Source organism: Fragaria vesca, linkage group LG3 (genome assembly GCF_000184155.1).
Source record: "Fragaria vesca subsp. vesca linkage group LG3, FraVesHawaii_1.0, whole genome shotgun sequence".
Classification (NCBI taxonomy): domain Eukaryota; kingdom Viridiplantae; phylum Streptophyta; class Magnoliopsida; order Rosales; family Rosaceae; genus Fragaria; species Fragaria vesca.
In genome coordinates, this window is record NC_020493.1 from 27614323 (window position 1) to 27640945 (window position 26623).

Genomic DNA, 26623 nt, shown 5'->3' on the forward strand with positions numbered 1-26623 from the left:
GCACTAAGAACATAACCAACACAAACAAGGGACTACCAGACCATATCTGATTTTCTATAACATTTGCATTCAGAACACACCTACGACTACTATAATTAGTAGACAAAAAGCTTACAGGAACAGAGAAAGATCCAAAATTTCTCCAATAGTGATTGATGGATCCACCAGGTACATATTCCAACAGCATAGTCAAAGTTTCATCCTCCCTCACGGTTCCCAAACATCTCTAAGAAACCAAAACCAACCAAGTATAGGGTCAAAAATGTGGAACACTTCAAGTCATTGAAATTAGAATAGATGCAAGAAATTCTCACTCACAACAATTTTCGGATGAGAAAGGTTTTCTAAAAGCCTCACTTCTTCTTGAAGCACCTTTGTATTAGCCTACATGCCATCAAAACCGCAACTTAGTAAATCGAAACCATATACGTCAAAGAATTGATATGACAAACTGCAGAACCAAAACTTTCATGACTGAAAAGTCTGACATTAGTTAGCAAAAAACTCCAACACCAACACCTAAAAGAAAGAACACAACTAAAAGTAGATAATATTGGACAATGAATACTTGCAAAACAAAATGAAGAAAAAGCTATGCTAAATTTCATTCTTGATTTCTGGGCTCATTCCAATTTAATCGAACAAAATTTCTGTGCAAATAACTGGACCCTTATGGAAACTATTCCTTTTAAACAGGGAGGCTTTAGCTTCAGCGTTAATGGATGAAATGATAAAATTTGAACCAGGATCCATCATCAGTTACCACTCAATATTCAAAGCAAACTCCAAATGCAGAGAAATGAACTGTACATGAAATAGCATCCCTAGATTTAAAGACCAGTAAAAATAATCTTAAAGCAAATCAAACGAATGAGAAGTTAATAAGTAGTGCACAACTACACATCGAAGAAAGTATGCTGACCCTTAATTTCATCAAAGCCTGATCCTAACCCTTTCAGACGCCGATCTCCTCACGTTCAGGTTTCGGTCCTTGAGATTCCAGTCGAAGGCTACAGAGTCATATCTTCGTCTTCCGGAATTGGAACACAACGGGCCGTCTTCTGCAATCTAAGCACGACGAAATAAGAGGTTGCGATGTGGCTCTCTTCCATAGAAGAAGACGATCGCTTCCGTCGTCGATGATGGGCGAAACCATAAAGTTGAGTTTCTGAGGAGCGATCACATCCACTTACTTACCCTAGCCCCATCACTCGCCTACCCAACAGACCTTAAACGCCCAACTAACGGCCGAAGTCCACGTGCTCAAACGGACGGTGGAGATGTCGGGTGCGCCGCGCACCCGGGTGCGCTCTATAATTTTCGTTGACACTCAGGGCCGGAGTTGGGCTGGAGTATGAAACCAAGCCTGAACCACACCCCACTGGCCCAGCCAACTCTGCCCTTGCACCACCACCACTGGTATGCCGCCTCAACCGTCAGACCACCGCAATCGGTTATCACCACCGCTATCTACTCTTGTGGAGCTTTAGTAGCTAGTAGACATGCATGTTTTTTTTTTTTGGGGTCAAGAATGTAGACATGCATGGTTATTTTATACATTAACTCAGTAATATCCAGTGTATGTAGTTTAGGACTTTACATCAAAGTCCAAACCAATTACGGTGCCAGTGAACCTAATAGGAATATTTAATTTCAGCCATCCATTTGATCTAACCTTGTACATGACACTAACCCCTGTTAGTAGCATGAAAACAAGAAAAAAAAAAAAACACATAATCACTGTAAAAACACAAAAGATGAATAAAAATCAATCAAGGTAAATCTTGGTTCATAGGTTTTATAGGTTTCCTGGTTCTTCTTCAATCTCCAGACTCTAGAATCTGGGTTTTCTATCTTTTCACAAATCTTCTCCATAATTAAAACACCACGAAGAATTCTTGCTTTCAGACTTTCACCAACTAATCTCACACCTTCGTCCATCTACTGTAGATGATCTACATCTCAACAAATCCAAAAACTCCCCAAGAACGAATCTGGTGTTCTTCTTATCTTAGCAATCTCGATGATTCATTGTCGAATCCATCCATTCCTGATGTTCTTGACCTTCTTTGTTTAAAGGTAAACAAAAAGGTTGACCTTTTTTTACCTTGAGCACACAGAGCTTGAAATGAGAGTGGGTACACCAGAGACTCGAGCCTCTTCAACCCAATCGACGAACCGTCGACCTGAAAGCACAACCTGACGGAGATGAAGAGAGGTAATATAGATATTTTTATTGTAGTTAGTTGGTTTCTACCGTAGTTTGCTTTGACTGTTAGAATACATGAATGGTGCAATGGTGATAAGCATTGGTAATGGAAATTGAAAATTGTAGTATAATGCTGTGCATTACTATTAGACACACTACAAGCCTCCCTCACATTAAACCTGCTACTGCTTACTTAACATTTTGTCTTTGAGCTGAAGCTTTGCCTAAAGAATTGTTAGTCTAGCAGCTAGTGGAGATATATTACTATTAGTAGGACCAAATCCAAGATGCTCTTTGTATAGAATCTGCAAAGGTCTGAAACTCTCTTTCATCGATTATTTGATTATTTCCCACAAGTACCTCCAAGTCTCGAACCTCTATCCCTATCTCCTTGGTGGGTTTTTTCCCATTTGGCTCTTGCAGTACCATCTTACCTGCTTTTACTATTCTTTCCTGTTCTTGGTTGCCTCTTGTTTTGATGGTGGTTTTCCAATGGCCTTCAGCTCCCAAACAGCTTGTGCATGAGTGCATCTCTTCCTCCTTCAGATCCATCTTGTTAGTAATTATAAGATCCATGTAGATCTTTCCTTTTGGAGTCGTCCAGAATTCCAAACCATGGCGGAGGCGAGGATCGGTTGCATTGCCATTCTTACCAGGCTATGGGATCAAGTGAAGCGTCGGTTCAGTTACATGGTCGAAAATTCGCAGGAGAATCAAGTATTGGTTGACATGGATGCCTCTGCATCTCTTCCTTCTTCATCGTCAGCAGTACTTGAATGCAAGTATGATGTGTTTTTGAGTTTCAGGGGTCCTGACACTCGCAAGGGGATTACATTCGACATATACGATCGACTTAATACGAGAGGAATTAAAACATTCATGGATGATAGGGATCTTGAAGTAGGGGATGCTATTTCTCCCACTCTCATAGCAGCAATCAAAGAATCAAGGTTTGCAATTGTTGTTCTCTCGCAAAATTATGCTTTTTCTACTTGGTGTTTGGAGGAACTTAGAGAGATTTGTCTGTCCATGGAAGACAACAGAATTTTACCACTTTTTTATAATGTTGATCCTACTGATGTTCGATATCATAAGAAGGGAAGTTTCAAAGAAGCTTTCTCTAAGCATGTAAAATCTGGGAGACACAGACCAGAGAAGGTGAAGGAGTGGAAAGCTGCGTTAAACAAAGTAGCCAATATCTCTGGGTGGAATACAACTGATCATAAGTAAGCATTGCCCCTTTAATTTCAGATATATATTTTACCCAAAGATTATTTCTAAATTTTAATCCGTAATTAATCCTTGTAGAACTGAGAGAGCACTTACCGAAGCCATTCTGGAACTTCTCAGCAGTAAAATTGTACCTGATGCAATTGAGTCCACTGGAGATTTCCAAGCATTTGAAGCAACAAGAGTAGCCATGGATGAGGTTTGGGATGCCTTTAAAGACAACAAGGTCACTGCCATTGGTGTCTACGGCATGGGAGGCGTTGGCAAGACAACCTTAGTGGAACATGTTGGTGCACAAGCCCGAAAAGGTGGGATTTTCTATTATGTGACAAAAAGTGTCGTGTCCCAGAATCCCGATTTCAAAAAACTTCAAGATACATTGGCAGAGCAGCTGGGCTTCGAATTACCTAAGGAGACAGAAACCGGAAGAGCAGCTAGATTGAAAAAGGAGATAAAGAAAAGGGAAAAATACTTATAATCTTGGACGACATTTGGGAGAGAACGGACTTATCAAGAATAGGAATTCCAAGCAACAAGGAACTTCAAAATTGCAATTCCAAAGTCGTACTGACCACAAGGATAAGGAATGTTTGTCATGCCATGGAGTGCCAAAGAAAGATCACACTCAACATTCTCTCAGAACAAGATTCTTGGGCCTTGTTTGTGAGTAAAGCAGGAAGGTCTTTTGAGTCGTCCACTTTCGACGGTGTGGCAAAGAAGGTTTCTGGAGAATGTAGAGGTCTACCGATTGCATTGGTCACAGTTGCAAGGGCGCTCGGAGATAAAGACTTGCTGGAATGGAAGAGAGCAGCTCTTCAGCTAAAGAAGTCGCAAACTGCCAACCCTGACGATTATGGAGAAGCAACAAAATGCATAAAATTAAGCTATGATTACTTGAAAAATGAGGACTACAAGTCATACTTCTTACTTTGTTGCTTATTCCCAGAAGACTTTGACATCCTAACAAAAGACTTGTTCAGGTACGCGATCAGGACAAGATTGTTTCGAGATGCCGAAACACTCCTGGAGGCAAGAGAGCAAGCTGATTCCGTTGTCAAGCATCTTAAATATTCTTGCTTGCTTTTGGATAGTGAAGAAGATGGATGTGTAAGGATGCATGATGTTGTCCGGGATGCAGCCATTCAAATTGTGCAATCTGAAGATGAGTTTTTTGTGAAAGCCGGCTGTCGTTTAGAGGATTGGCCACGTAAATTACATAAAGGCTACTTTGCAATCTCGCTAATGAGGAATTTTATTAGCAAGCTTCCCAAAAATCTGGTATGTCCAAAACTCCAGATTTTGTTACTAAACTGTAATTTCTCTTTAGAAAATATACCAGAAACATTCTTCCAATGTCCAAATGAATTAAGGGTATTAGATCTTAGCTTGACTAGCCTTTCATTACTGCCCAAATCATTCGGTCTCCTAACCAACCTCACAGCTTTGTATTTAGATGATTGTGACTGTCTAAGATTTGACACTTCCATACTGGGAAAACTTAAAAAGCTTGAGATGCTGAGTATGAGAAATTCACGTCTGTATGAGTTGTCAGTAGAAATAGGAGGTTTGACCAATCTGAGGATGTTGGATATTACTGGTAAACATATTTTTAGAATTCCCTCCAAACTGATATCAAAGTTGCATGATTTAGAAGAACTGTACATGCAAGGATTTTGGGCGTGGGAGCGCTTGGAGCCTAACGCTGAGGGAGAAGAAGGAGAAGTCAATGATACCTTTACTAATGCTAGCTTTGACGAGGTAACTAGCTTGTCAAAATTAAGAGTTTTGGAGGTTACTATCAAGGGTGATGACTATATCCCTAAATATGTTGAGTTGAAAATGAATTTGGTTGAGTTTGATGTATGTATTGGTGGTTTCTACGAGCCATACAAGATGAAGTTACATGATCGACATCGTCATATCTCAATGCGCTCGCGTGTCATGATCAGTCACTTCCCGGAGTGGTTTCGCGACGAGATAATGAAGAAAGCAGAGACGCTTCGCCACTCTTGGTGCCAAAGGTTAATCGACATATTTGTGGAATCTGAGCATGGGAGGTTACAGGGACTGAAGCATCTGCATATAGTGGGTCCCAGGAGTCGAGACGTCACGGAGGCGGATCCTGCAATAACATGGGTTCCAAGAAAGCCTGTGTTCGAGAATTTGGAAGAGTTTCATCTGGATAAACTAGATTGTGCAGAGTTGTGTGCCGTTCAATTTCTACCACCTGGGTCTCTATTCAAGTTGAAGGTACTGAAGGTAGAATATTGTTACAACTGGTGGAATATACTTTTACCATCAACATTGTTACATAGACTACCAAATTTGGAAGAATTAACTGTTCGTCGGACGGACAGGAGTGAATATATATTTGGGTGTGAAGCCTTGCTTGTGTTGCAACAATTAAAGTTGAAAAAGATAGAATTGTTTGCTCTAGCAACAGTAAGCATATGTGATGGACCTGCTCCGCGTGCGATGCTCCAGAATCTTCAAAGTTTGTCCATTAAGTGGTGCAAACAGTTGCAGGGAAGTCTCTTCACCTCTGATGTTGCTCAGTGTCTTTCTCAGTTGAAATACTTGGCATTAGAGGGATGCCTTTTGTTGGAAAGGATAGTTGAAGCAAGCAACAAGAAGACCGTCCTTCCAAAATTGAAGCAATTACATTTGAAGGAACTTCCAATGTTATACGAAAGTGCTACTTTTGATATTGAGTGTCCTTCATTGGAGAAAGTGTCTCTGAAGGGCTGTCTTCCACCGGAACAATTGGGATTGAGAAAGATAGCATTGTCCACAGTTAGCATATGTGATGGACCTTCTCGACTACCACGTGCAATGTTCCATAATCTTCAAAGTTTGTTCATAGAGTGGTGCAAGTCAGACGGAAGTCTCTTCACCTATGATGTTGCTCAGTGTCTTTCCCAGCTGAATTCCTTAAAATTAGAGAATTCCCCACTGTTGGAAAGGATAGTTGAAGCAAGCAACAAGAAGACCGTCTTTCCAAAATTGAAGATATTACATTTGGAGGGACTTCCAATGTTGTACTATGAAAGTGCTACTTTTGATATTGTGTGTCCTGAATTGGAAGAGTTCTTTGTGAGTAGCTGCCCCAAGTTTTCAGCCTCTTCATCTGACTTCCACAGCAGGAAACAAGTCCAATTCAGCTGGTATGTTAGTGTGTCAAAAACTTTACTTGATTTGTCGTATGAGTTAATGTGGCAGTCCCATTGCTCACCAATAAACAGTAATCAAATACAAAATGTTAATGTTTTGAGCACAAAATGCGTTTAATATCTCTTCTTAACAAACTACAAATTAAATGAAAAAAAAGTTAGATACGGTTTGAAGAAAATTTGAGCACAGGGTTCTTCTGATTTGCACCACGCTTATATTAAGCAATTTATTCAGTTAATTCCTCTGCCTTTGCTAGTTTACCTTTGCTTATAGATTTCTGCTTTCAGCTAATTGTTTCCTTTTCCAAATAGATTGAAGGATGTCTTGTTAACAAGAATTTGAGACTTTGGATATGCATTGAATTTCCGTCTTATATACTAATATATATCTTGAATTGATTTTAATAGGTGGAAACGCAAAGACTAATTGCAATCAATAAAACGCAAAGAGACCTTCCGTGGCCTAGAAGAATATCCCGTATTTGATTGTGAAGTTTGTATTAACTCTGTTGTGGATAATAAATTTATTAATAAATTTTCATTTTGTCTCTTTGTATCTTCTTCCTGGTTTTGTGTCTTTCAGACGTGCATGTGTATCCATTGTTGATTTGATAATAAGGAAAAGGGAAAAAGACCATTTGCACAAAATAGAAAAAGTCAAACCCCATTTCAATGATAATCTTTTTTATTAGCCTATTTGAATACAAGGTACTTATTTTAAGCCCAAATACCCAAATCTTTATTAAAATATAATAAAATGATATTTTAAAAGACTTTTTTACCCTTAACATTTATTTAAAGAGAAAAAAAGAAAAAGAAGAAGAGAAGACTTTCCCGGAAGCACACCGGACACCAGCGCCGGTCACCGGATTCCGATCGCCGAACACCGGTTGGCTGATTCCCATCACCGGCCACTGGCCGCCGGATTCCGGTCACCGGTCGCCGGAAAATTGATGGTGATCGGAAAATCACCGGAGTCTCACTGGATTTTTTTGAAAAAAATGTCACAAGAACCCACTGGATCTTGCCGGAAGCATACCGGCAAAAAATGAAGTTTACTACCTCTAGTAAACTTTTACTGTGGGTAGTAAACTTGCAAAACAGTAGCTCTACCCCTAATAAAAGTTTACTGGGGGTAGTAAACTTGCAAAAAATATTTTCAATGCCATAATACACACTAAAACAGAGGAAAAACAACCTAGATGCGAAAAAATAAAGTTTATTACCCCCAGTAAACTTATACTGGGGGTAGTAAGCTTGCAAAACAATATCTCAAAGGCCATAAGTACACATTAAAACGGAGAAAAATCAACTTAGATGCAAAAAATAAAATTTACTACCCCTAGTAAACTTTTACTAGGGGTAGTAAACTTGCAAAACAGTATTTTCAAGGCCATAATACATACTAAAACAGAGGAAGAACAATTTAGATTCGAAAAACTAAAGTTTACTACCTCCAATAAACTTTAGTTCCGTTGATGACAGTAACAGCATCAGGTTGGGAGCTGAGGGAGCTTGACTGCTTGAGCAAATCCCTAACGGCCTGGAGAATGCGATTAGATGCATCAACACCTAACGCCCGGAGGCCGGCGGTTGCGCCGACGCGGACGAGGGTGAAGGGACGCAGGTCCTTAGGAACGGCGGCTTCGGCCTTGTGGAGGAGATCTGAGAGCGACAGGGCGGCGCTGCGAGGGTTGGAGGCTTAGGAGCTGAGACCGGGCTTGGTCTGGAAGAAGAGCTCGAGATTTTTTCCGATGGGGAGGAGGTTGAGGTTGTGGTCGAAGCAGAAGACGTGGACGCAGCTGCCGGAGCTGCCGGCGTAAGAGGTCTTGGAGTCCGAGGAGGAGTGAATCTGAATCGGAGTCTGGGAGGGCATGATGTAGAAGACCATGGTGAGGAGGAGAAGAGGGAGAGAGAGAGAGAGAGAGAGAGAGAGAGAGAGAGAGAGAGAGAGAGAGAGAGAGAGAGAAGAAGAGAGTAGAGAGAGAGAGAGAGAGAGAGNNNNAGAGAGAGAGAGAGAGAAATGAAAGAGAGATCCGGAATGAAAGAGAGATCCGGAATGAGAGGAGAGAGATAGATAAGTTATGGGTAAAAAGTAATTCTATTAAGTTTAATTGAAATGGGCATAGGAAAAAGTTTTTCATTGGGGTGGGCAATAAACCTTTAAAATTAGTACTAAAGTGTCATTTACTCTAAGGAAAATCAGATGTAATTGATATTCCTAATGTAAATTCCTCGATTTTGATATGATCGTTCATAATATGCATTTACATATTCGCATAGTTGTTTGAGATTGTAAGTTCTCCCTAAGATTGTAAGGTCTCAGAATGTCCAAGTACATGGAGGAGCAGGTTGAAGTTTGTGTGCAAGGGGAGAAGAGCAGTGATGTTAGGCATGAGGTGAAGGCATATAGGGCCAAAACCCAAAAACATAAACCGTTTGTTGTTGTAGGTGTCCTGTTGAACTGACCTTCTGTGTGGAGACAATGCTTCCTTACCACACTGCCACTGCTTCGGCTTTGATGACTTCCATGCTTTCGATCACTCAAGGCAGTTGCGGTTGGCTGCCAGAAGTTGATTTACTTTACTCACTTTTCGTGCTTCGAATTTGTGTTGCAATGAGATGCCTGTTTGTTATGTTTGTTTTGTCCCCCGACAAATTGTGATGCAACAAGAATTAAGTAAACTAAGAGCAAGTGCCACTTAAGCTTTCCTTTCGTTTGAGATGTCTTATCCAAATGGGACAAATGAGGCCATGGATGTATAACACTAGCTACTTCCCTCAAATTCTAAATATTCTTCTTGATTCTCATGCTGCCAGGATGTTCTGAGATTCGCATTTTTGTGTGTCAAGCAGTCTTGTTTCATTATGTTCATCAAAGACTTACTTGGGTTAGTTGGATGCCTAACCAATGGATTTTCATTCTCGAATTAAGTATCTAGCAAACCTTTGTAGGGTTTTTTGATGTCATTGCCTGCCTTCTAATTTTCTTGTAAGATAGTGGATAATCATGTTGGGTATGAGATGTTGGATATTTTTGGATTTAGAATTGTGAGGTCATATCACATGCATTTCTTCTTTTATAAGGGAGGTACGCTTTCGTATGAATTTGTTAGGTACTGACAATTGAATCTGGTTGAAATTTATGCCCTTTCTCTCCTGAATTACTGGTTTACTTTCTTTCTAATGACCAAGTGAATCTTCTCCCTCACCCCCCTTTTTAGTGAAAATGGTACAAAGGAACCTCGTTTTATTAATTGTAGGGGGCTAGATGAAGATCAAGAAGCCAAGTTGGAGTGACATTTATCAAGTGTTAAAGATATCTTCATGTTTCCCTTTTTTTTTTTTTGTTCACCTCGATATCTTTTGTTCTATTCAACTAATTCAAGGTGATATCTAGATGCTTTCTCATATCACCTGTTAAATTTTTGATATGAAAATGTCGTTCCACTTGGATCATAAAGTTAGTGAACTGATCAGTTTTATTTAACCAGCTTGCAATGATGATAACTGATGAATATTTCAAGGATTCAAGGAAGTTTTCTGTACTTAATCTTCATAAAACAAGTTGATGCAAGAGTTTTCACTGAGATGCAGAGGGGACAAATGCATGTCCTCAGCTTTTAAACCTAGATCAACTAGAAATGACTTGCTTACTTTTCTCTAGGCATAAACAAAATTTCTTCTTTTTGCGTTTTCAGATGCTCAATTTGTATCCCATTGTGATGTAGAAGAATTATATGAATATTGGAAATTGGTGTCTAAATAGAGTTATCAATTATGGGATTAATCAAAAATACTACTAGTGATATACCGGACTTTTTGTGCTCTCTTTGATTTCACTATGATTGTGTTTCTCTCAGGAGAATAATGAGTAAGAGGAGGGATATATTTGAAGTCGGGAACCGATGTAGCTAGGTCAAGTTAATTGCATTCAAATCTGGACAGTTGGATTTGGCAATTGTTGTGGTTAAAGTTCTGGCTGGCAATTGCCCCTAAATACCAATACAACTCATATTGTTCTAACAATGTAACATACAAAACCAGAAAGTGTCCGTCGGTTTAAATTTTTAGTTGAAATTGAAGGAACTTTTTTTTTGATAGTAAAAAACAATCATTAAAGAGAAATGCCCCGAGAGCACCCAATGTTTACAATGTAGCGGCTTTATCAATTTAGCAATGCCATTGGTTACATCAATAACCAACTTGGAGTCCTCTTCAACTTGCACATTGGTAACTCAAATTGAAGGAACTTATTTGGGTTACATGGAGGCATATTAAAACCCAGAAAAAGAAATTAAAAACAACTCTTAGAGCATCAGCATCTTTAGCAATTTAGCAATGCTAGCCATTTTTAAGTTAAATTTTAGTCAAATTAGCTAAAAGGTCATTTTGGCTAGTCACTTTAGAAATGTGACTGCATCAATACTCTCTATTTTAGCTAGCATTACATCAACATTATTCTTTAAATAGAAATTAAATAGTTTAAATATATTTATCTATCACATAAAATATCTTACAAGGAATATATTAAATTATAGCTAGCATCATCTGAGTCATCTCTCTCTCTATATTTAGCTCGCAAAATAGCTAAACTTTGGCTAGTATGCTGGAGCTCCGAAAATATTAAAAAAAAAATTAAACACACTCTAAAATAGCTAAAAGCTAAAATAAAGAGTTTGTTAAAGTTGCTCTTACTCAGCCGAAGGTTACAACCTTCTAGGCATCACTAGCTCCCTTGGTTATTAACAAAATCATTGTCGAAATTATGCTTAGTCAAGATGTTTGCCACCATATTTCTTGGTGATCACACGGGATGGCAGATCTTTGATTCTCTATAATACCATTTTCAATTTAGGTTGATCAGGAATTCTCTCATGGTGAATTCTCTCTGGTGCTATTTTCAGTTTAACTAGTTAGTAAGATTTCAAGTTGCTTTCAATTCGAGGTGAGTTTATGCCAGTGTGAGAGGGAGGGACATGATATGGGGGTTTTGACATGTTAGGGAACTCATGATCAACCATCAGAAATGACAAACCCCCAATTAATGATGAGTATGATTATGATCTGGTTATGGAGGGAAGGTTGTATCCACTATTCACAGAGTTGAGCCGACTCCGTGAACAATGAAAAGACCTGTGGAATGATCCAATTAAAGAGACGAATTAACCTCCTAGCACAACAGTAAAGCCAAACTGTTTGGCTTTAGATATCTTGGCTGAAGAAAGCAACTATATATTGGTATGCATATGCACAAAGAGAAACTGCCAAACAACCTGCATTGTTATTTCAGATGAACATATTCTCTGGAACACTGTAAGTCAACACTGAACAGGATATGGAAAAGAATACATAAATAAGATGCTGCAAAAAAGTCTGAGACTCTGAAGGATGGTCGATAACTTCAATGAATTGGAGTTGATTCCCAGAATGGTATATATAACACAGTTCAAATGTCGTTGATATTCTGTTTCCAAACTACTTTACAATGCCTTTCAAACTATTTTGTGCTTTATGCTTTCTACTTCTACTACTACCATTTCTCACCCTTGCTCAAACTTACCATAATATATCGTGTGGATCATTCATTGTTGCACAGGAGAATAGCACAACTTGGTCCTCGCCATCCGGTGAATTTGCTTTTGGTTTCCAGAAACTTGGCACCGGCTTCATATTAGCCATCTGGTTTGACAAAATACCTGAAAAAACGATTGTGTGGTCAGCCAATGGAAACAACTTAGCACAAGAAGGATCGACAGTAGAACTCACCACATTGGGACAGTTAGTGCTCAATGATCCACCTGGAGAGCAACAGTTGTTATCTGACCTTCAGCCTCAAGGTCCTGCAGCAGCCTATGCAGCCATGCTCGACACTGGAAATTTTGTGCTGGCAAACCAAGAGTCAAACAATTTGTGGGAGAGTTTTGATCAACCAACTGATACATTCTTACCTACACAGACTCTAAGTGTAGGTAGCGTCTTGTTTTCTCCCTATACTGCTACGAACTACTCCAAAGGAAGATTCCAGTTAAAACTAGAGTCTAATGGAGATGTTGTTCTATATACAACAAACTTTCCCTTGGATTCTACTAATTTTCCTTACAAGACAATCCCAAGCGGTGATCCTGTAGATGCAGATAGTGCCTTTCAGGTAATCTTCAACCAATCTGGTTTTATTTATGTTACTGACAGAAATGGAACCTTGCGTAGTATAGTGTCAGGCAAGACAGTTTCGACGCAGGATTTTTACCAGAGAGCAACTCTTGACTATGATGGAGTTTTTAGGCACTACATCTGCCAGAAGAACAATGACTCAAGTGTTTGGTCCACTTTCTTCTTCATGCCTGAAGATATCTGCTCAGAACTAACCGAAGAGACAGGTGGTGGCCCGTGTGGTTTCAACAGCATATGTAAACAAGATGAGGAAGGACCAACTACTTGTGAGTGCCCCAAGAGTTACACATTCATTGATCCAAATGATGAGAGGAAAGGATGCAAGCAAGAGTTTCTTCCCCAAAGTTGTGATGAAGCCTCACCAGAAACTGACATGTTTGGATTTCAAGCGATGCTAAACACAGACTGGCCTAATAATGATTATGAGCATTTTCAGCCAGTATCAGAAGAATGGTGCAAGCAAATATGCCTAAGTGATTGTTTCTGTGCCATTGCTATTTATGATGGAACAAGATCCGACTGTTGGAAGAAGGGAATCCCTCTTTCTAACGGTAGGGTGCACCTCGGTGTTGGTTGGACATCTCTGGTCAAAATAAGAATACACAACTCTACCTGGAGACCACCAGCAATCCCAGATGCAAAGATGAAACATGCATCAAATTTGGCACACATTGGAGCAGCGCTCGTACTAATTATAACCTATTTGGTTGTTGCTATGATCACCTACTTGGTTGTATCTCGTATCTACTCTAAGAAAGCAGAAGCAAGTGACCTTTACCCAGTCAATAATCTAAAATGTTTCACTTACGTGGAGCTCAAGCAAGCTACAAATGGATTCAAGGAAGAACTCGGTCGTGGTGCTTTTGCCACAGTTTTCAAAGGAGTTTTAACATCTGACAAAGGGAAGGTAGTTGCTGTTAAAAGATTGGACACGGTGGTAAGAGAAAATGACTGGGAATTCAAAGCTGAAGTGAGTGCAATTGGTGGAACAAATCACAGAAATCTAGTCAAATTACAAGGATTCTGCAACGAGGGGCAGCACCGAATTCTTGTGTATGAGTTCATGAGCAATGGCTCTCTATCAAGCATCCTCTTTGGAGAAGCAAAACCAAACTGGGATCAAAGAAGGTCGATTGCCTTAGGAACCGCAAGAGGGCTCCTATATTTGCATGAGGAGTGCAGCAGCCAAATCATACATTGTGACATTAAGCCTCAGAACATTCTTCTAGATGACTTTTACACAGCAAGAATTGCTGACTTTGGAGTAGCCAAGCTTTTGAAAATAGACCAAACTCGAACAACCACTAGAATCAGGGGTACAAAAGGGTATGTCGCCCCAGAATGGTACAAGAGTTTGCCTGTCACAGTAAAAGCTGATGTTTACAGCTATGGTGTATTGCTATTAGAGATTATTTTCTGCAGGAAGAATTTCGAGGCAGAGGCAGAGGATGATGATCAAATGATACTAGCTGATTGGGCATATAACTGCTATAAGCAACAGAAATTGCATCTGTTACTGCAGAATGATGATGAGGAAGCCAATGATGATATTGAAGCAGTGGAGAAGTATGTGGTGATAGCATTTTGGTGCATTCAAGAGGATCCATCAATAAGACCAACCATGAGGACTGTCACACATATGCTTGAAGGAATAGTCGAAGTGACTGTCCCACCAAACCCATCCTCATTGTATGCAATTTAAGTAATTGCAATTACAATTCAGCTGTCTTTGTTTTAATATGAAGGACACAAAACCACCAACTTGGTTAGTCAGATAGTCCACAGAGCCAAGAAAAAAAAAAGTGAGAACATTTTTTCTTCTTTTTTCTGATATTTACTACAAGTCTTCTGCTCAATAAACAAAGATTCTTACACAGGAGCAACATATTGTGGAAATCTCAGTGGTTTCATGGCTAAGTACACTCTTCATGAAATTTTTTGGTTCAGATCATTAGCATACAAGCTGCTAACATAGCATTTGCATGTAGAACCCTGAAAGAAATTCTACTGTGGTCTGTGGATTATTGAGTACTCATTCTCTTTTATACTTTTTGACCACTTGTTGAGTTTATAGCCCATGTTATGCTTCCAGTTCCACACAGGCATAAACTAATTCGAAGCTTTAATGGTCATATCAAGGATTTATTTTAGGCAATTAAGGTATCAAACTATGAAAATATAAAAACGTAGAATCAGACAAGCCAACAGAGACATATGAGAGTTCCTCCTATGTGTTGAGATATTAATCCCATATCGGGAATATAAGACATTGCATGTGGGTTTATAAGGGTTTGGGTCACTCCACCCATAGCCAATTAGTTTTGGATGTGAATCACATACTACTTTATCATGGTATTAGAGCGGGTTACTCACGTCCATGTGTGAAGCCTAATGACCACACAAACTTCACGTCACCCAAATAGTTGTCTACCTATTAGGCTTGAAAATTCGCTACGTGCGGGAGCGTGTTGAGATATTAATCTTATATCGGGAATATATGACCTTATATGGGACTTTGCTACGTGCGGGGGCGTGTTGAGATATTAATCTCACATTAGGAATATGTGACCTTATATGAGACCTTGTCATGAGAGACTAAGAGAGTCTAATAGATAAGGAGGGTGATCATTAGACTTTAAACACTACAAAACAATTAAATGATCCAAAATTAAATACAAACAAGTCTCCATATCTATCTACCTACAGGGCTACAACATTATTGATTTATTCTCCTAGACAGTATATACCTAACTTTGTATGAACTCATTATAAAAGTGATTGCCATTTACCAAGGCGAGAACAGCTCATTTGCTTGACCTTCATACTGATGTGGCTTTTGGACGGCAACTGGGAAAGAATGCAAGTTCTTTTTCAGTACTTAAACACGCACATAAGAGGAAACATGGAGCTATACGCAGGAAATACAAAATGACAAACAAAAGAAGCTGAAAAATGCAACAAAATCGTCGATAACTTTATAGAATGTGGATTTAATTCAATGATTTTATAGTTTAACTCAGAGAAAGTGGACAAAAGATTAAAAATTTGCTGATATAATGCAAATGATATTCATATCTTTTTCAGAATGAACCCTCGCTCTAAGCCCTGAGGAAGATTTTCCTTCATACCATGGCTTTTGAAATGCATAGTTCTTTATGCTTTCTATTTCTCCTACAACTACTGCCATTTTTCACCGTCGCTGATACTTACCAGAATATAACTTTGGGGTCATTCCTCACTGCAATAGATGATAACTCTTCTTGGCCCTCTCCATCTGGAGAATTTGCCTTTGGTTTCCGAAAACTCAGTTTGGATGGCTTCATGTTAGCCATCTGGTTTAACAAAATACCTGAAAAGACTATTGTCTGGTCAGTTCGTGATTATCTAGTGCAACAAGGGTCAAAAGTAGAAATCACTCCAGATGGGAGGTTTTTGGTGTATGACATCGCAACAGGCGAACAGCATTTGATTGCTAATGGGTCTACTGCTACTGGAGTTGCCTATGCAGCCATGCTCGACACAGGAAATCTTGTGTTGGCTAACCGAAACTCGAAGATTTTGTGGGAGAGTTTTCAACAACCAACCGATACAATCTTACCCACACAAACTCTGAATACAGGTGGCATGCTCCAGGCACAACTTACACCAACAAATTACTCAAGGGGAAGATTTCAGCTTATACTAAATTCTGATAAACTTGTGTTTTACACAACACATTTCCCATCGGATTACCCTAATTTTCCTTACAGGGTGATCGAAACTGGGGGTGGTGCTGCCTTTCAGTTAATCTTCAACCAGTCTGGCTATATTTATCTTACAGACAAGAATGGAAGCATGCTTCATAATATATCAACCAACAAAGTACCAATGGAAGATTTCTTCCAAAGAGCAACTCTTGAGTTTGATGGAGTTTTGAAGCACTATGTCTACCGTAAAAGCACCAACTCAAATGTTGAAAGGGGTTGGTACTTTTTGGCTTACGAACCTCCAAATATCTGCACAGCAATTTCAACAACTGCAGGAGCAAGTGCAGGAGGTGGTGTATGTGGGTTCAACAGCTTGTGTAAACATGATGAAAAAGGATTGAATACGTGCTACTGCCCCAGCAATTACACCTATATTGATCCGAATGATGAGCGCAAAGGATGCAGGCCAGCCTTCATACCCCAAAGTTGTGATCAAGCCTCACCAGAAGCAGATCTTTTTGAATTTGAAGTGATGTCGAACACAGATTGGCCTCTTGGAGACTATGATCAGATTCGACCAGCGGAAGATGAGCAGTGGTGCAAGCAAAACTGCCTAGAAGATTGTTTCTGTGCTGTTGCCATTTTTTACGTAAAGAGCAAGACTTGTTGGAAAAAGGGGCTCCCCCTTATGAATGGCAAGTTCGACAAGAGTGCTGGTTGGAGATTGCATGTCAAAAAAAGGAAGGACAGTGCTAATTCAACAATATCCCCTGGAGTCTCAGTTCCAAAAAAGAAAGATAAGTCATCTCTAATCCTTGTTGGTTCAGTGCTCATAATAGTAGTAACCCATCTGAGTGTGTTCATAATAACCTTTTTGGTTATTTCTCGAATATATTATAGAAAAGCACTGCTGACCAAACTCTGTCCAGTCCTTCAAGGCATCAATCTAAAATGTTTCACTTACATGGAGCTAAAAGAAGCTACTAACGGATTTATGGAAGAAATCGGTTCTGGTGCTTTTTCAACTGTTTTTAAAGGAGTTCTAGCATCTGATGATGGGAGATGCATTGCTGTCAAAAGATTGAACACAATAGCACGAGAAGATGACTTGGAGTTCAAAGGCGAAGTAAGCTCAATTGGCAGAACAAATCACAGAAATCTAGTCCAACTACTTGGATTTTGTGATGAGGGGCAACACCGGCTTCTTGTATATGAGTTCATGAGCAATGGCTCTCTAGCAAGCTTTCTGTTTGGAGAGTCAAGGCCAAACTGGTATCTAAGAAGGCACATTGCCTTGGGAACTGCAAGAGGGCTGTTTTATTTGCATGAAGAATGTAGCAGCCAGATTATACATTGTGACATTAAGCCTCAGAACATTCTAATAGATGACTCTTTCACAGCAAGAATTGCCGACTTTGGAGTAGCAAAGCTTTTGAGAACAGACCAAACGCGAACGAGTACTAGAATAAGGGGCACAAAAGGGTATGTAGCACCTGAATGGTTCAAGAACTTGCCTATCACAGCAAAGGTGGATGTTTACAGCTATGGCATTTTGTTATTAGAGCTCATTTGCTGCAGGAAGAAATTCGACGAAGAGGCAGAAGATGAAGACCAAATGATACTAGCTGACTGGGCATATGATTGCTATAGGCAGAAGAAACTGCATCTGTTATTGGAGACTGATGATGAAAAGGCAACAGATGACATCAAGACAATGGAAAAGTATGTGATGATTGCATTTTTGTGCATTCAAGATGATCCGTCCCTAAGACCTACCATGAAAAATGTCATACACCTGCTTGAAGGAACTGTTGAAGTCTCACTCCCACCAGATCCATCCTCTGGTTTCATGCAATTCAAATGATCACAGTCATCATGATTTCTAGTCATTCAAATTTTGTGTGTTTTATTGTATGCATATAAACATTGGTTGCAGCATGTAGTGCTTTTTTGGATGATGATGACAGAAAAATGTTGACACTGACAGTTTTAGACTTTTATGCTTCCACATATCCATCAAGTCATACTCAAATGTCAACTATCATGTTTAGGCATCTTAGAAGTATCATGACTGCATCAGTACTACAAGCTCATAGCATCAGACAAGCCTTACAGTGACAAACTACAGTTTATTCTCTAAGACAGTAACTAAAGACCAAGGCATCTCTCTATGAAACTATACTGTTGCAGCAGTAAACAATAGTATTTGGGTAGATACACACATATGCGTGTGTTATGTGTGTGTGACTGTGTGTATATAGATGTAACCTTTTGAGATGTCATTTGAATTAGCTATCTAACTTTAGTATTGTTTTCTGTACATGAAAGGGAAGAAATCATTTTGTTTGACATATTAGCGCGCTAATGTCGCTGTAGGGCAGCAAGACAAGAGCACAAATATACTTGTAGGAAATGCAGATTGCTACTTTAGTTGAACATATTGTCTGTAGCTTTGGCCGTCTTCTGCTGCAGAATTAGCTTAATGCTGCTGAACTCTACTTTTCATTTTATACCGCAATGAAGGATATGAAAGCCTATAGATATACGAAGTTGCATAAGTGACAATTTATCGACAATTTCAATGGACTGTGGATGAATAAATAGAAGGGATTTGATCTTCATATTTAACTTGATTCACTACATGCAGTTAACTCTTTTAAACACTAGAGAAATATTCTTCAAACCATGGCTTTTTGCACTATCACATTCTATGTGCTTTTCACTACTTCTACAACTACTATCATTTTCCACTATGGCTCAACTGCGGATTGGTTTTCTAATCCACCTCATCCCTAAATCACTAATGTGTATCCTTCTCTTCGATGCGGCTGCTCCCCCTTCCTAGGGGGTTGTCTTTGTTCCTTTTTTGGGCCTTCTTCTCTGTTGTTTTGAGAGTTGTTGGAGAGAAAATATCTCACATCAGAAAATGAATAAATAAAATACAACTTATAAGTGGATGAATCACACTTAATTGTACCAAGGCCTTTTATAATTAAAACTTAACACCTTAGGTGATTAAGTTGGGATAGTATTGATACAATAATGATCCACGGGCCACGTTTGTCCATGTTCAACTAAAGTTAGGGCCATGCTGTTAGTTTTCTTGCTTTTGTTTTTGTTGTGTGTTCTACTGTTCTTGTAATGTTCTTAATCGAAAAAATAAACTTGATTGTGTCATCAAGCTTGTTAACATCACACTAGATCAGTAGATTGAGTGGAGAGATTATACATGCACATAATGTCCTAGAAATATATTGTTAATAATCTTTATTCTCAAGTCCATTAATTGAAACTAAACTATTCACATAAAAAAGACCCTGATATTAATTGAAACTACACTATTCACATTAAAAAGACCCTGATGTATAGTTTGTAAAAGAAAAATATATGTCTGGGCCGAATTGAATCAGCTCTATTTTTTATTTCAAAAATGACAGAACCCACAGCCCACTTAGCCTCACGTCACTGGGCTCCGCCTAACCCCAGTTTGTTTCCGCCAAGCCCACATGAAATAAATTTTTCTTTACTATTTTTCCTTTTTACCCCCAGATAAATAAAAAGCTTGTTTCACTGGTCTCTGTCACCGCCATTCCACCACCCTCCACCACTCTCTTGAATCCATAGTTAAACCATACTCTGGCCTCAGTCTCAAAAACCCAGAACAAATTCAAGACCCTTTTAGCCGATATCAAAATTGAGATTCGGTTAATTTGGGTAAAGGATCCTTCTGAACTACACAATACTCCTCTTGCTCATCTTGATTGTGTTTTCTAATCAATGATCTAATGACCTTGTATTTTGGTTGCTTTGCATTTGTTGAGTGCAGCTTTTGGTTGCGAGTCCTAAATCATTTATGGGACTTGGGGCACTGTATGCTTGAGTACAAGGCGAGGATGAGATCAAGAAGATTGAGAAGTCCATGATGACTGTGCATTGTGGTGCATTCCACTACTGATTATCTCAGTTCCACCAAATCCGTCGTCATTGTAAGTTTCTAATTACATATTCTTTATGTAAAAGAAGGAGGCTTGCTGCATTCTCTATAATGTCTCTACATTAAGTCTACACATTCCAGACCAAAACAAACTCTACACATTTCCTAACATTTCTTCCAATATCATACTTCCTCATCTGAAAACAACTTGGCCGGCCTAGCTCATCGCTTACTGGACTATTTAACTGGTCAATGAAATATCCTTGTCTGATTAGTTTAAGTTTCTAGTCAAGTATAGAGTTTATTTAAAACATGTATGCTTTTCACTTAGGATCAATCCAAAAGTTTCAACTTAATGGATCTGACCAACAAACTAACAGGACTTCATGAACAAGTCTAATATATAAGAGCAATCATAGACAAATGCTTTAAAACGTAGGAAATGAGTCAAATGACTGATTCCACTATATAGTGATCTTGATGTTAGAGACTACCTTATGAAAAAATATATTTTCAGAAAGACATAGTCCTGCTTCCGAATATTTAGTAAAACAGATATACAGAAGTTTCGTAGTGATCAGCTTCTGCAGAAGTTATAAAAATCTCTAATTAAGCACATATTGGACAAATTGACTCTATCTCGACTGTCTGATGCCGATGACTCCTTCCCCTAATTAGATAATTAAATTAATAATGTGAAGGTCTGAATGTTTTATAACCAATAACCTAAAACATTTCAAGATGTAAGCTCCTCTAGGAGAAATATTGATATAAGCAAGAGGCAGAAGTTGTCATATATTGCAAAAGAAACATGCTTTTTTCTTCCGTGGCTTTTGAGCAACTCTATCTTTTATGTTTTCCTCATATCCTTCTACTGCTACCATGTTCCATCTTTGCTCAAACTCATATATCAATTGGCTCATCCCTTACTGCACTGAATGATAACTCATCCTGGCCATCACCATCTGGTGATTTGCTTTTGGCTTTTGTAAAATTGGAGAAGATAGCTTCCTATTAGCCATCTGGTTCAATAAGGTGACAGAAAGAACTATTGTCTGGTCAGCCAATGGTAACAATCTAGTGGCGGAGGGATCCAAAGTTGAACTTACAAGTGATGGCTGAATCTTCTGCTACAGGAGTTACTTATGCAGCCATGCTCGACACGGGAAACTTTGTACTGGCAGACCTCAATTCAATCAATTTGTGGGAGAGTTTTGATATACCAACTGATACAATCCTGCCAACACAGATTCTACATCAAAACAGCACACTCCATGCTCGCTTGTCGATAGCAAATCACTCAAGGGGAAGATTCCTGTTTAAGCTAGGATATGATGGAAATCTCTTGCTTTCTACAACATATTTCCCACTGGATTCTGAAAACTTTGCTTATTGGTCCACCCAAACCACTGGGAATCGTGGATTTCTGGTCATCTTCAACCAGTCTGGTTCTATTTACCTGACATCCATGAATGGAAGCATACTTAACATGGTTTTTCCTAACACAGTATCAGTGCAAGATTTCTACCACAGAGCAACTCTTGAGTATGATGGAGTTTTGAGGCACTATGTTTACCCTAAAAGCACTGGTTCAAGTCTTAGCTGGCCTATGGCTTGGTCCACTCAGTCTTTCATACCTTCAAATATATGCCTGAGCATTCGTGGATATACTGGCGCTGGTGCTTGTGGGTTCAACAGCATTTGCAGACATGATCAAGGACCAATCTGTGAGTGCCCACATGGCTATACCTTTATTGATTCAAATGATATGCTCAAAGGATGCAAACAGACCTTTGTTTCACAACGTTACGATGAAGCCTCACTAGATATGAATCAATTTGGTTTTGAAGAGATGCAAAGCACAAATTGGCCTAATTCGATTTATCAGAAATTTACACCGGTAACTGAGGAATGGTGCAGGCAGACTTGTCTTGGTGATTGTTTATGTGATGTTGTCTACTACGAAAACAACGGCTGTTGGAAGCAGAGAATCCCTCTTTTGAATGGGAGGACGGATTCTAGTGTTGTTGGGAAAGCTTTGATCAAAATAAAGAAAAACAATTCTACTTTGAGACCTGGAGACACCAATACAAAAGAGAAGCATAACCATTCAGCTTTGATCCTCATTGTAACAGTTCTCCTATGTATGTTTGGTTTCCTTAGCTTTTTCTTACCATTCATAACCTACATGGTTGTTTCTCGTATTTATTCTAGAAACAGAAAGGTGAGTCAGTCTTGCCCATCCTTTGAAGAAGTGAATCTGAAATGTTTCACTTATAAGCAGTTACATGAAGCAACCAACGGATTCAAGGAAGAAATAGGCCGCGGTGCTTTTGCAACAGTATTCAAAGGAGTTTTGGCATTTGATGATGTGCAATGTGTTGCTGTCAAAAGATTGAACACTACGGTTGGAGAAACTGAGTGTGAATTCAAAGCTGAAGTGAGTGCAATTGGCAGAACAAATCACAGAAATTTGGTCAAACTACTAGGCTTCTGCAATGAGGGACAGAATCAGCTGCTTGTATATGAGTTTATGAGCAATGCCTCTCTAGCAAGCTACCTTTTCGGAGAGTCAAGGCCAAACTGGTACAGCAGAAGCCAAATCGCATTAGGAGTAGCTAAAGGGCTCGTCTATTTGCATGAGGAGTGCAGCAGCCAAATCATACACTGGCATTAAGCCTCAAAACATTCTCCTAGATGACTCCTTCACAGCAAGAATATCTGATTTCGGATTAGCCAAGCTCTTGAGGACAGACCAGACTCGAACAACAACGGGAATAAGGGGAACAAGAGGGTATGTGGCCACTGAATGGTTCAAAAGCATACCTATCACTGTTAAGGTGGATGTTTACAGCTACGGCATTTTGTTACTAGAAATTATTTCATGCAGGAAGCATTTTGAAGAACATGCAGAGGATGCAGATCAAATGATACTAGCTGATTGGGCATATGATTGCTATAAGCAAAAGAAACTGCATCTGTTACTAGAGAGTGATCAGGAGGCGATCAATGACATCACTTATGTGGAGAAGTTTGTAATGATCGCACTGTGGTGCATCCAGGAGGATCCGTCACTAAGACCTAGCATGAAGATCGTCGCTCTAATGCTAGAAGGAATCATTGAAGTCTCGGCTCCACCAGATCCATCATCTGGCAACTTCAAATTAAGTTAGTGCAATTATTTTGCAATTGTTGTCTTCAAAATCAATACTAAAACTGAGCTTCGTAATCAACATAAATCATTTCTTGCAAATACAGACTCATTTCTTGTCGAGATTACAGCTCGGTATGCATACGGAGACTCAAGTAAACTGAAAGAGGCATTTTCACAAACAGGTAGAGGGCAACATCATCACCACAAAAACCATTTCATTAAGAACTTGAAAATCGATCAAAACAGGATATACAACCAGCGCTAGTTCACGAATCTTCGAAACTGCGAATCCAAACCAAATCCCAAAACACCAAAGCAGAGTGAATCGAACCAATCTAGGTTTTCCTAAGCCCTCTCGCCTCTGATTCTCCGAGCCAGCTGGATATCCTTGGGCATTATAGTAACCCTCTTGGCATGAATAGCGCAGAGATTCGTGTCCTCGAAAAGCCCCACCAGGTACGCCTCCGCCGCCTCCTGAAGCGCCGCCACGGCGCTGCTCTGGAACCGGAGATCCGTCTTGAAATCCTGAGCGATCTCCCTCACAAGCCTCTGGAACGGGAGCTTGCGGATCAGAAGCTCCGTGCTCTTTTGGTACTTCCTGATCTCCCTCAGCGCCACCGTGCCCGGCCTGAAACGATGAGGCTTCTTCACTCCTCCGGTCGCCGGAGCCGACTTCCGGGCCGCCTTGGTGGCCAGCTGCTTCCTCGGCGCCTTGCCTCCGGTGGATTTGCGGGCAGTCTGCTTGGTACGGGCCATGGAGAAGAAGATGGAAATTAGGGTTAGGGTTTTGGGGATTTGGGGGAAATGTGAGGGATTTGAATTTCAATTTTTGGATTTTGGGTCGGTATTTATAGGGGTGGGAGAAGCGGGAGATTTGAAATTTGAAATATTTGGTGGGTGATTATGGAGCGTTGATTTGGATTGTGTTAGTTTGGACGGTTCGGATTGGTTCGTATTGTGTTCTTACAGGGTTAAGAGGGATTGCGATCCGCGTGCTCTAGAATTAGCCAATAGAGTTGCTTTCATAAACCGGGTTCTTTTCTATACGAGGCCTAGAATCTGTTTCAGGCCCAAAAAGTTTTTGTGATAAAACACAAAATGAATTTTCAGTTGTTTTGTTTGTCTCTCATAATCTTGGGATCGAAAAGATCGTTACGTCCTTAGAGCATCTCCAGTGGAATTGGTCATTTCCGACATGGAGGCTCAACGGTTACAATTTGACTGCTCAAATTGTCTTTGCTGAGGTGTAAATGACATCCTGACTCAAGCTGTCAAATTTGACGGTGGCAAAGACTACTGTCTTTCTTTCTTTATTGTTTGTTTCTCTCTCCTTCTTTATTATAACATTTTTTAATATTATAATTAGGATTGAATAGTATAAAAAACAGTATAATTATATTCAAATTTGACATTTGGGTTGGAGCACAAATTTATCAGAATAGTCAAATCCATGTCAACAGTGAAATTCAAATTTGACAAAAAAATTTGACCATTGGGTTGGAGATGCTCTTACAATGTCTACTATGTGATGCACAGAAATAAATTAAAGGCTAAACTCTAAACAAAACTAGCTAAAACCCTGAAAGGAGCTGCTTAAATAAAATGATGGAAGATAGGAACCAATGTCACTGCTAGAAGTTAGAATTTATGTGACGAAATAGTTTCGTCGCTTAAGAGTCGTCCCATAGGTGATGTCGCATAGGTACCTAAGCGACGAAAATACAATTTTCGTCGTTTATATTCCTCTTAAGCGACGAATTATGTTTCATCACTAAACTACTTAAACGACGAATTTTTATCACTTCAGAGACCCCTCACAGCTTCTTCTTCTTCAATTCATCTTCAGCAGCAGCAACACAACCAGTCTTTCATGTCCGACCAACCCGACCTGAATTCCAAGTCCACGGAGCCTCACAACCCTTATCAAACCGCTCCCAATTGGCTCAACAGTGCCCTCCTCCGCACCCAGTTCGCCACAACCACCTCTGGCGCTGACACCAGCAACGACGGTGGAGGAGGTACTAATTTCCTCAACCTCCACACAGCCTCCGACTCCACCGCCGCCTCCCAAGCCTCCAACCAATGGCTATCGCGCCCGATCCTACAACGCAACCACAGCGACGTCATCGATGACGTCGCTGCCGGCCCCGGTCACTCCATGATTGCCGGGCCCGAGCTTACCTGCTTCGCCTACAAACTGCTCTCGTCCAAAAACTCCTCCTCCTCCTCACTCGATCTCTCTCTCCTCCATCCCCTCACATATGAGGCTTGGAAAGGGTGGGCTGAGTTCAACTCTAGGAGGCGGCGGCGGCATCGAGGTGAAGGAGTTGGACAGAGCAAGGTGTTGGATTCAGGAATGAATTGGAGAGGGAGGAGGCCGGATCTAGTGGAGAGAAAGAGAGTGAGGGCTGGATGATGGTGAGGCAAAAGAAGAGGAGAGGTGGTTGATGGCTGGGTTTGATCTGAGGAAGAAGAACTGATGAGGAGAGAACGAGGGAGTAGGAACAGATGGAAGAAGATAAAGTGGGAGAAGTGGGACAGAGAGTTTATAAAAAGATAAAATGTGGCTTTGAAATTTTTAAAATTTTTAGTTTGAAAATTTCCTAAATTTTGGCGGAAAAGGTTTGACTGCCTAATTATTTAGTCCTATGCGATGAAAATGGTAACTCAAGTCGCTTAAGTAGAAAATTATTAATTATAATTTATTAAATTAAAACATTAATTCCATCATAAATGTACATCACTTAAATCTCTTAAATTTTTAGAGATTATTAGCCTTGATTACCATCGAATATGAATAGAAATGTAATTAATGAAATATGAAATATGAATTTCACGTTGACTTTGAAAAATTAACTTAATTAGTCTTAAATATCTATCTACATTAATGGAATGGAGTTAATATTTATACTATTAAAATGTTTTTTATTTATAATTAAGGTAAAGGGAAGCAACACATTCTTTTAATATTTATCATGCTCCTGAAATTTTTAAAATTTATTCAATATGAGTTAATCAACTTTCCCGAAAAAATGTTCATTTTACTAATTCGCTTTTATCGGGGCA

General features: G+C 39.6%; 5 protein-coding genes and 1 pseudogene across 5 annotated transcripts in view; 5 read left to right on the forward strand and 1 right to left on the reverse strand.

Annotated features, from left to right (window-relative positions):
• Window positions 1-14485, forward strand: part of LOC101298697 (G-type lectin S-receptor-like serine/threonine-protein kinase RLK1-like) — a 19272-nt gene extending 4787 nt beyond the window's left edge. The window contains exons 2-3 of the mRNA XM_004296291.1: window positions 9061-9205; window positions 12209-14485. Coding sequence (XP_004296339.1) covers window positions 9061-9205; window positions 12209-14485 — 2422 coding nt within the window. The remainder of the gene's footprint in view (window positions 1-9060; window positions 9206-12208) is intronic.
• On the forward strand, window positions 2600-4897 carry LOC101305053 (TMV resistance protein N-like). Its single transcript, XM_004295171.1, has 2 exons — window positions 2600-3435; window positions 3518-4897. Exons 1-2 carry the CDS (start codon window positions 2825-2827, stop codon window positions 3915-3917), a joined length of 1011 nt encoding a protein of 336 aa, XP_004295219.1. The 5' UTR covers window positions 2600-2824; the 3' UTR covers window positions 3918-4897.
• Window positions 5344-7059, forward strand: LOC101305351. Its single transcript, XM_004295172.1, has 2 exons — window positions 5344-6603; window positions 7018-7059. Exons 1-2 carry the CDS (start codon window positions 5366-5368, stop codon window positions 7034-7036), a joined length of 1257 nt encoding a protein of 418 aa, XP_004295220.1. The 5' UTR covers window positions 5344-5365; the 3' UTR covers window positions 7037-7059.
• Window positions 14486-15912: 1427 nt separating the features above from the next.
• On the forward strand, window positions 15913-18333 carry LOC101298989 (G-type lectin S-receptor-like serine/threonine-protein kinase RLK1-like). The gene has a single exon (XM_004296292.1). The coding sequence runs from the start codon at window positions 15913-15915 to the stop codon at window positions 18331-18333; it is 2421 nt and encodes an 806-aa protein (XP_004296340.1).
• Window positions 18334-21495: 3162 nt separating this feature from the next.
• On the forward strand, window positions 21496-23576 carry LOC101299285 (annotated as a pseudogene).
• Window positions 23577-23756: 180 nt separating this feature from the next.
• On the reverse strand, window positions 23757-24313 carry LOC101305643 (histone H3.2-like). The gene has a single exon (XM_004295173.1). The coding sequence runs from the start codon at window positions 24311-24313 to the stop codon at window positions 23903-23905; it is 411 nt and encodes a 136-aa protein (XP_004295221.1). The 3' UTR covers window positions 23757-23902.
• Between the last annotated feature and the right edge of the window lie 2310 nt (window positions 24314-26623).

Coding starts and splice junctions, on each gene's coding strand:
- LOC101305053 (XM_004295171.1), top strand. CDS start 2,825: ATGGCGGAGGCGAGGATCGGTTGCATTGCCATTCTTACCAGGCTATGG. Junction 3,436..3,517: donor TGGAATACAACTGATCATAA/GTAAGCATTGCC, acceptor TAATCCTTGTAG/AACTGAGAGAGCACTTACCG.
- LOC101305351 (XM_004295172.1), top strand. CDS start 5,366: ATGCGCTCGCGTGTCATGATCAGTCACTTCCCGGAGTGGTTTCGCGAC.
- LOC101298989 (XM_004296292.1), top strand. CDS start 15,913: ATGGCTTTTGAAATGCATAGTTCTTTATGCTTTCTATTTCTCCTACAA.
- LOC101305643 (XM_004295173.1), bottom strand. CDS start 24,313: ATGGCCCGTACCAAGCAGACTGCCCGCAAATCCACCGGAGGCAAGGCG.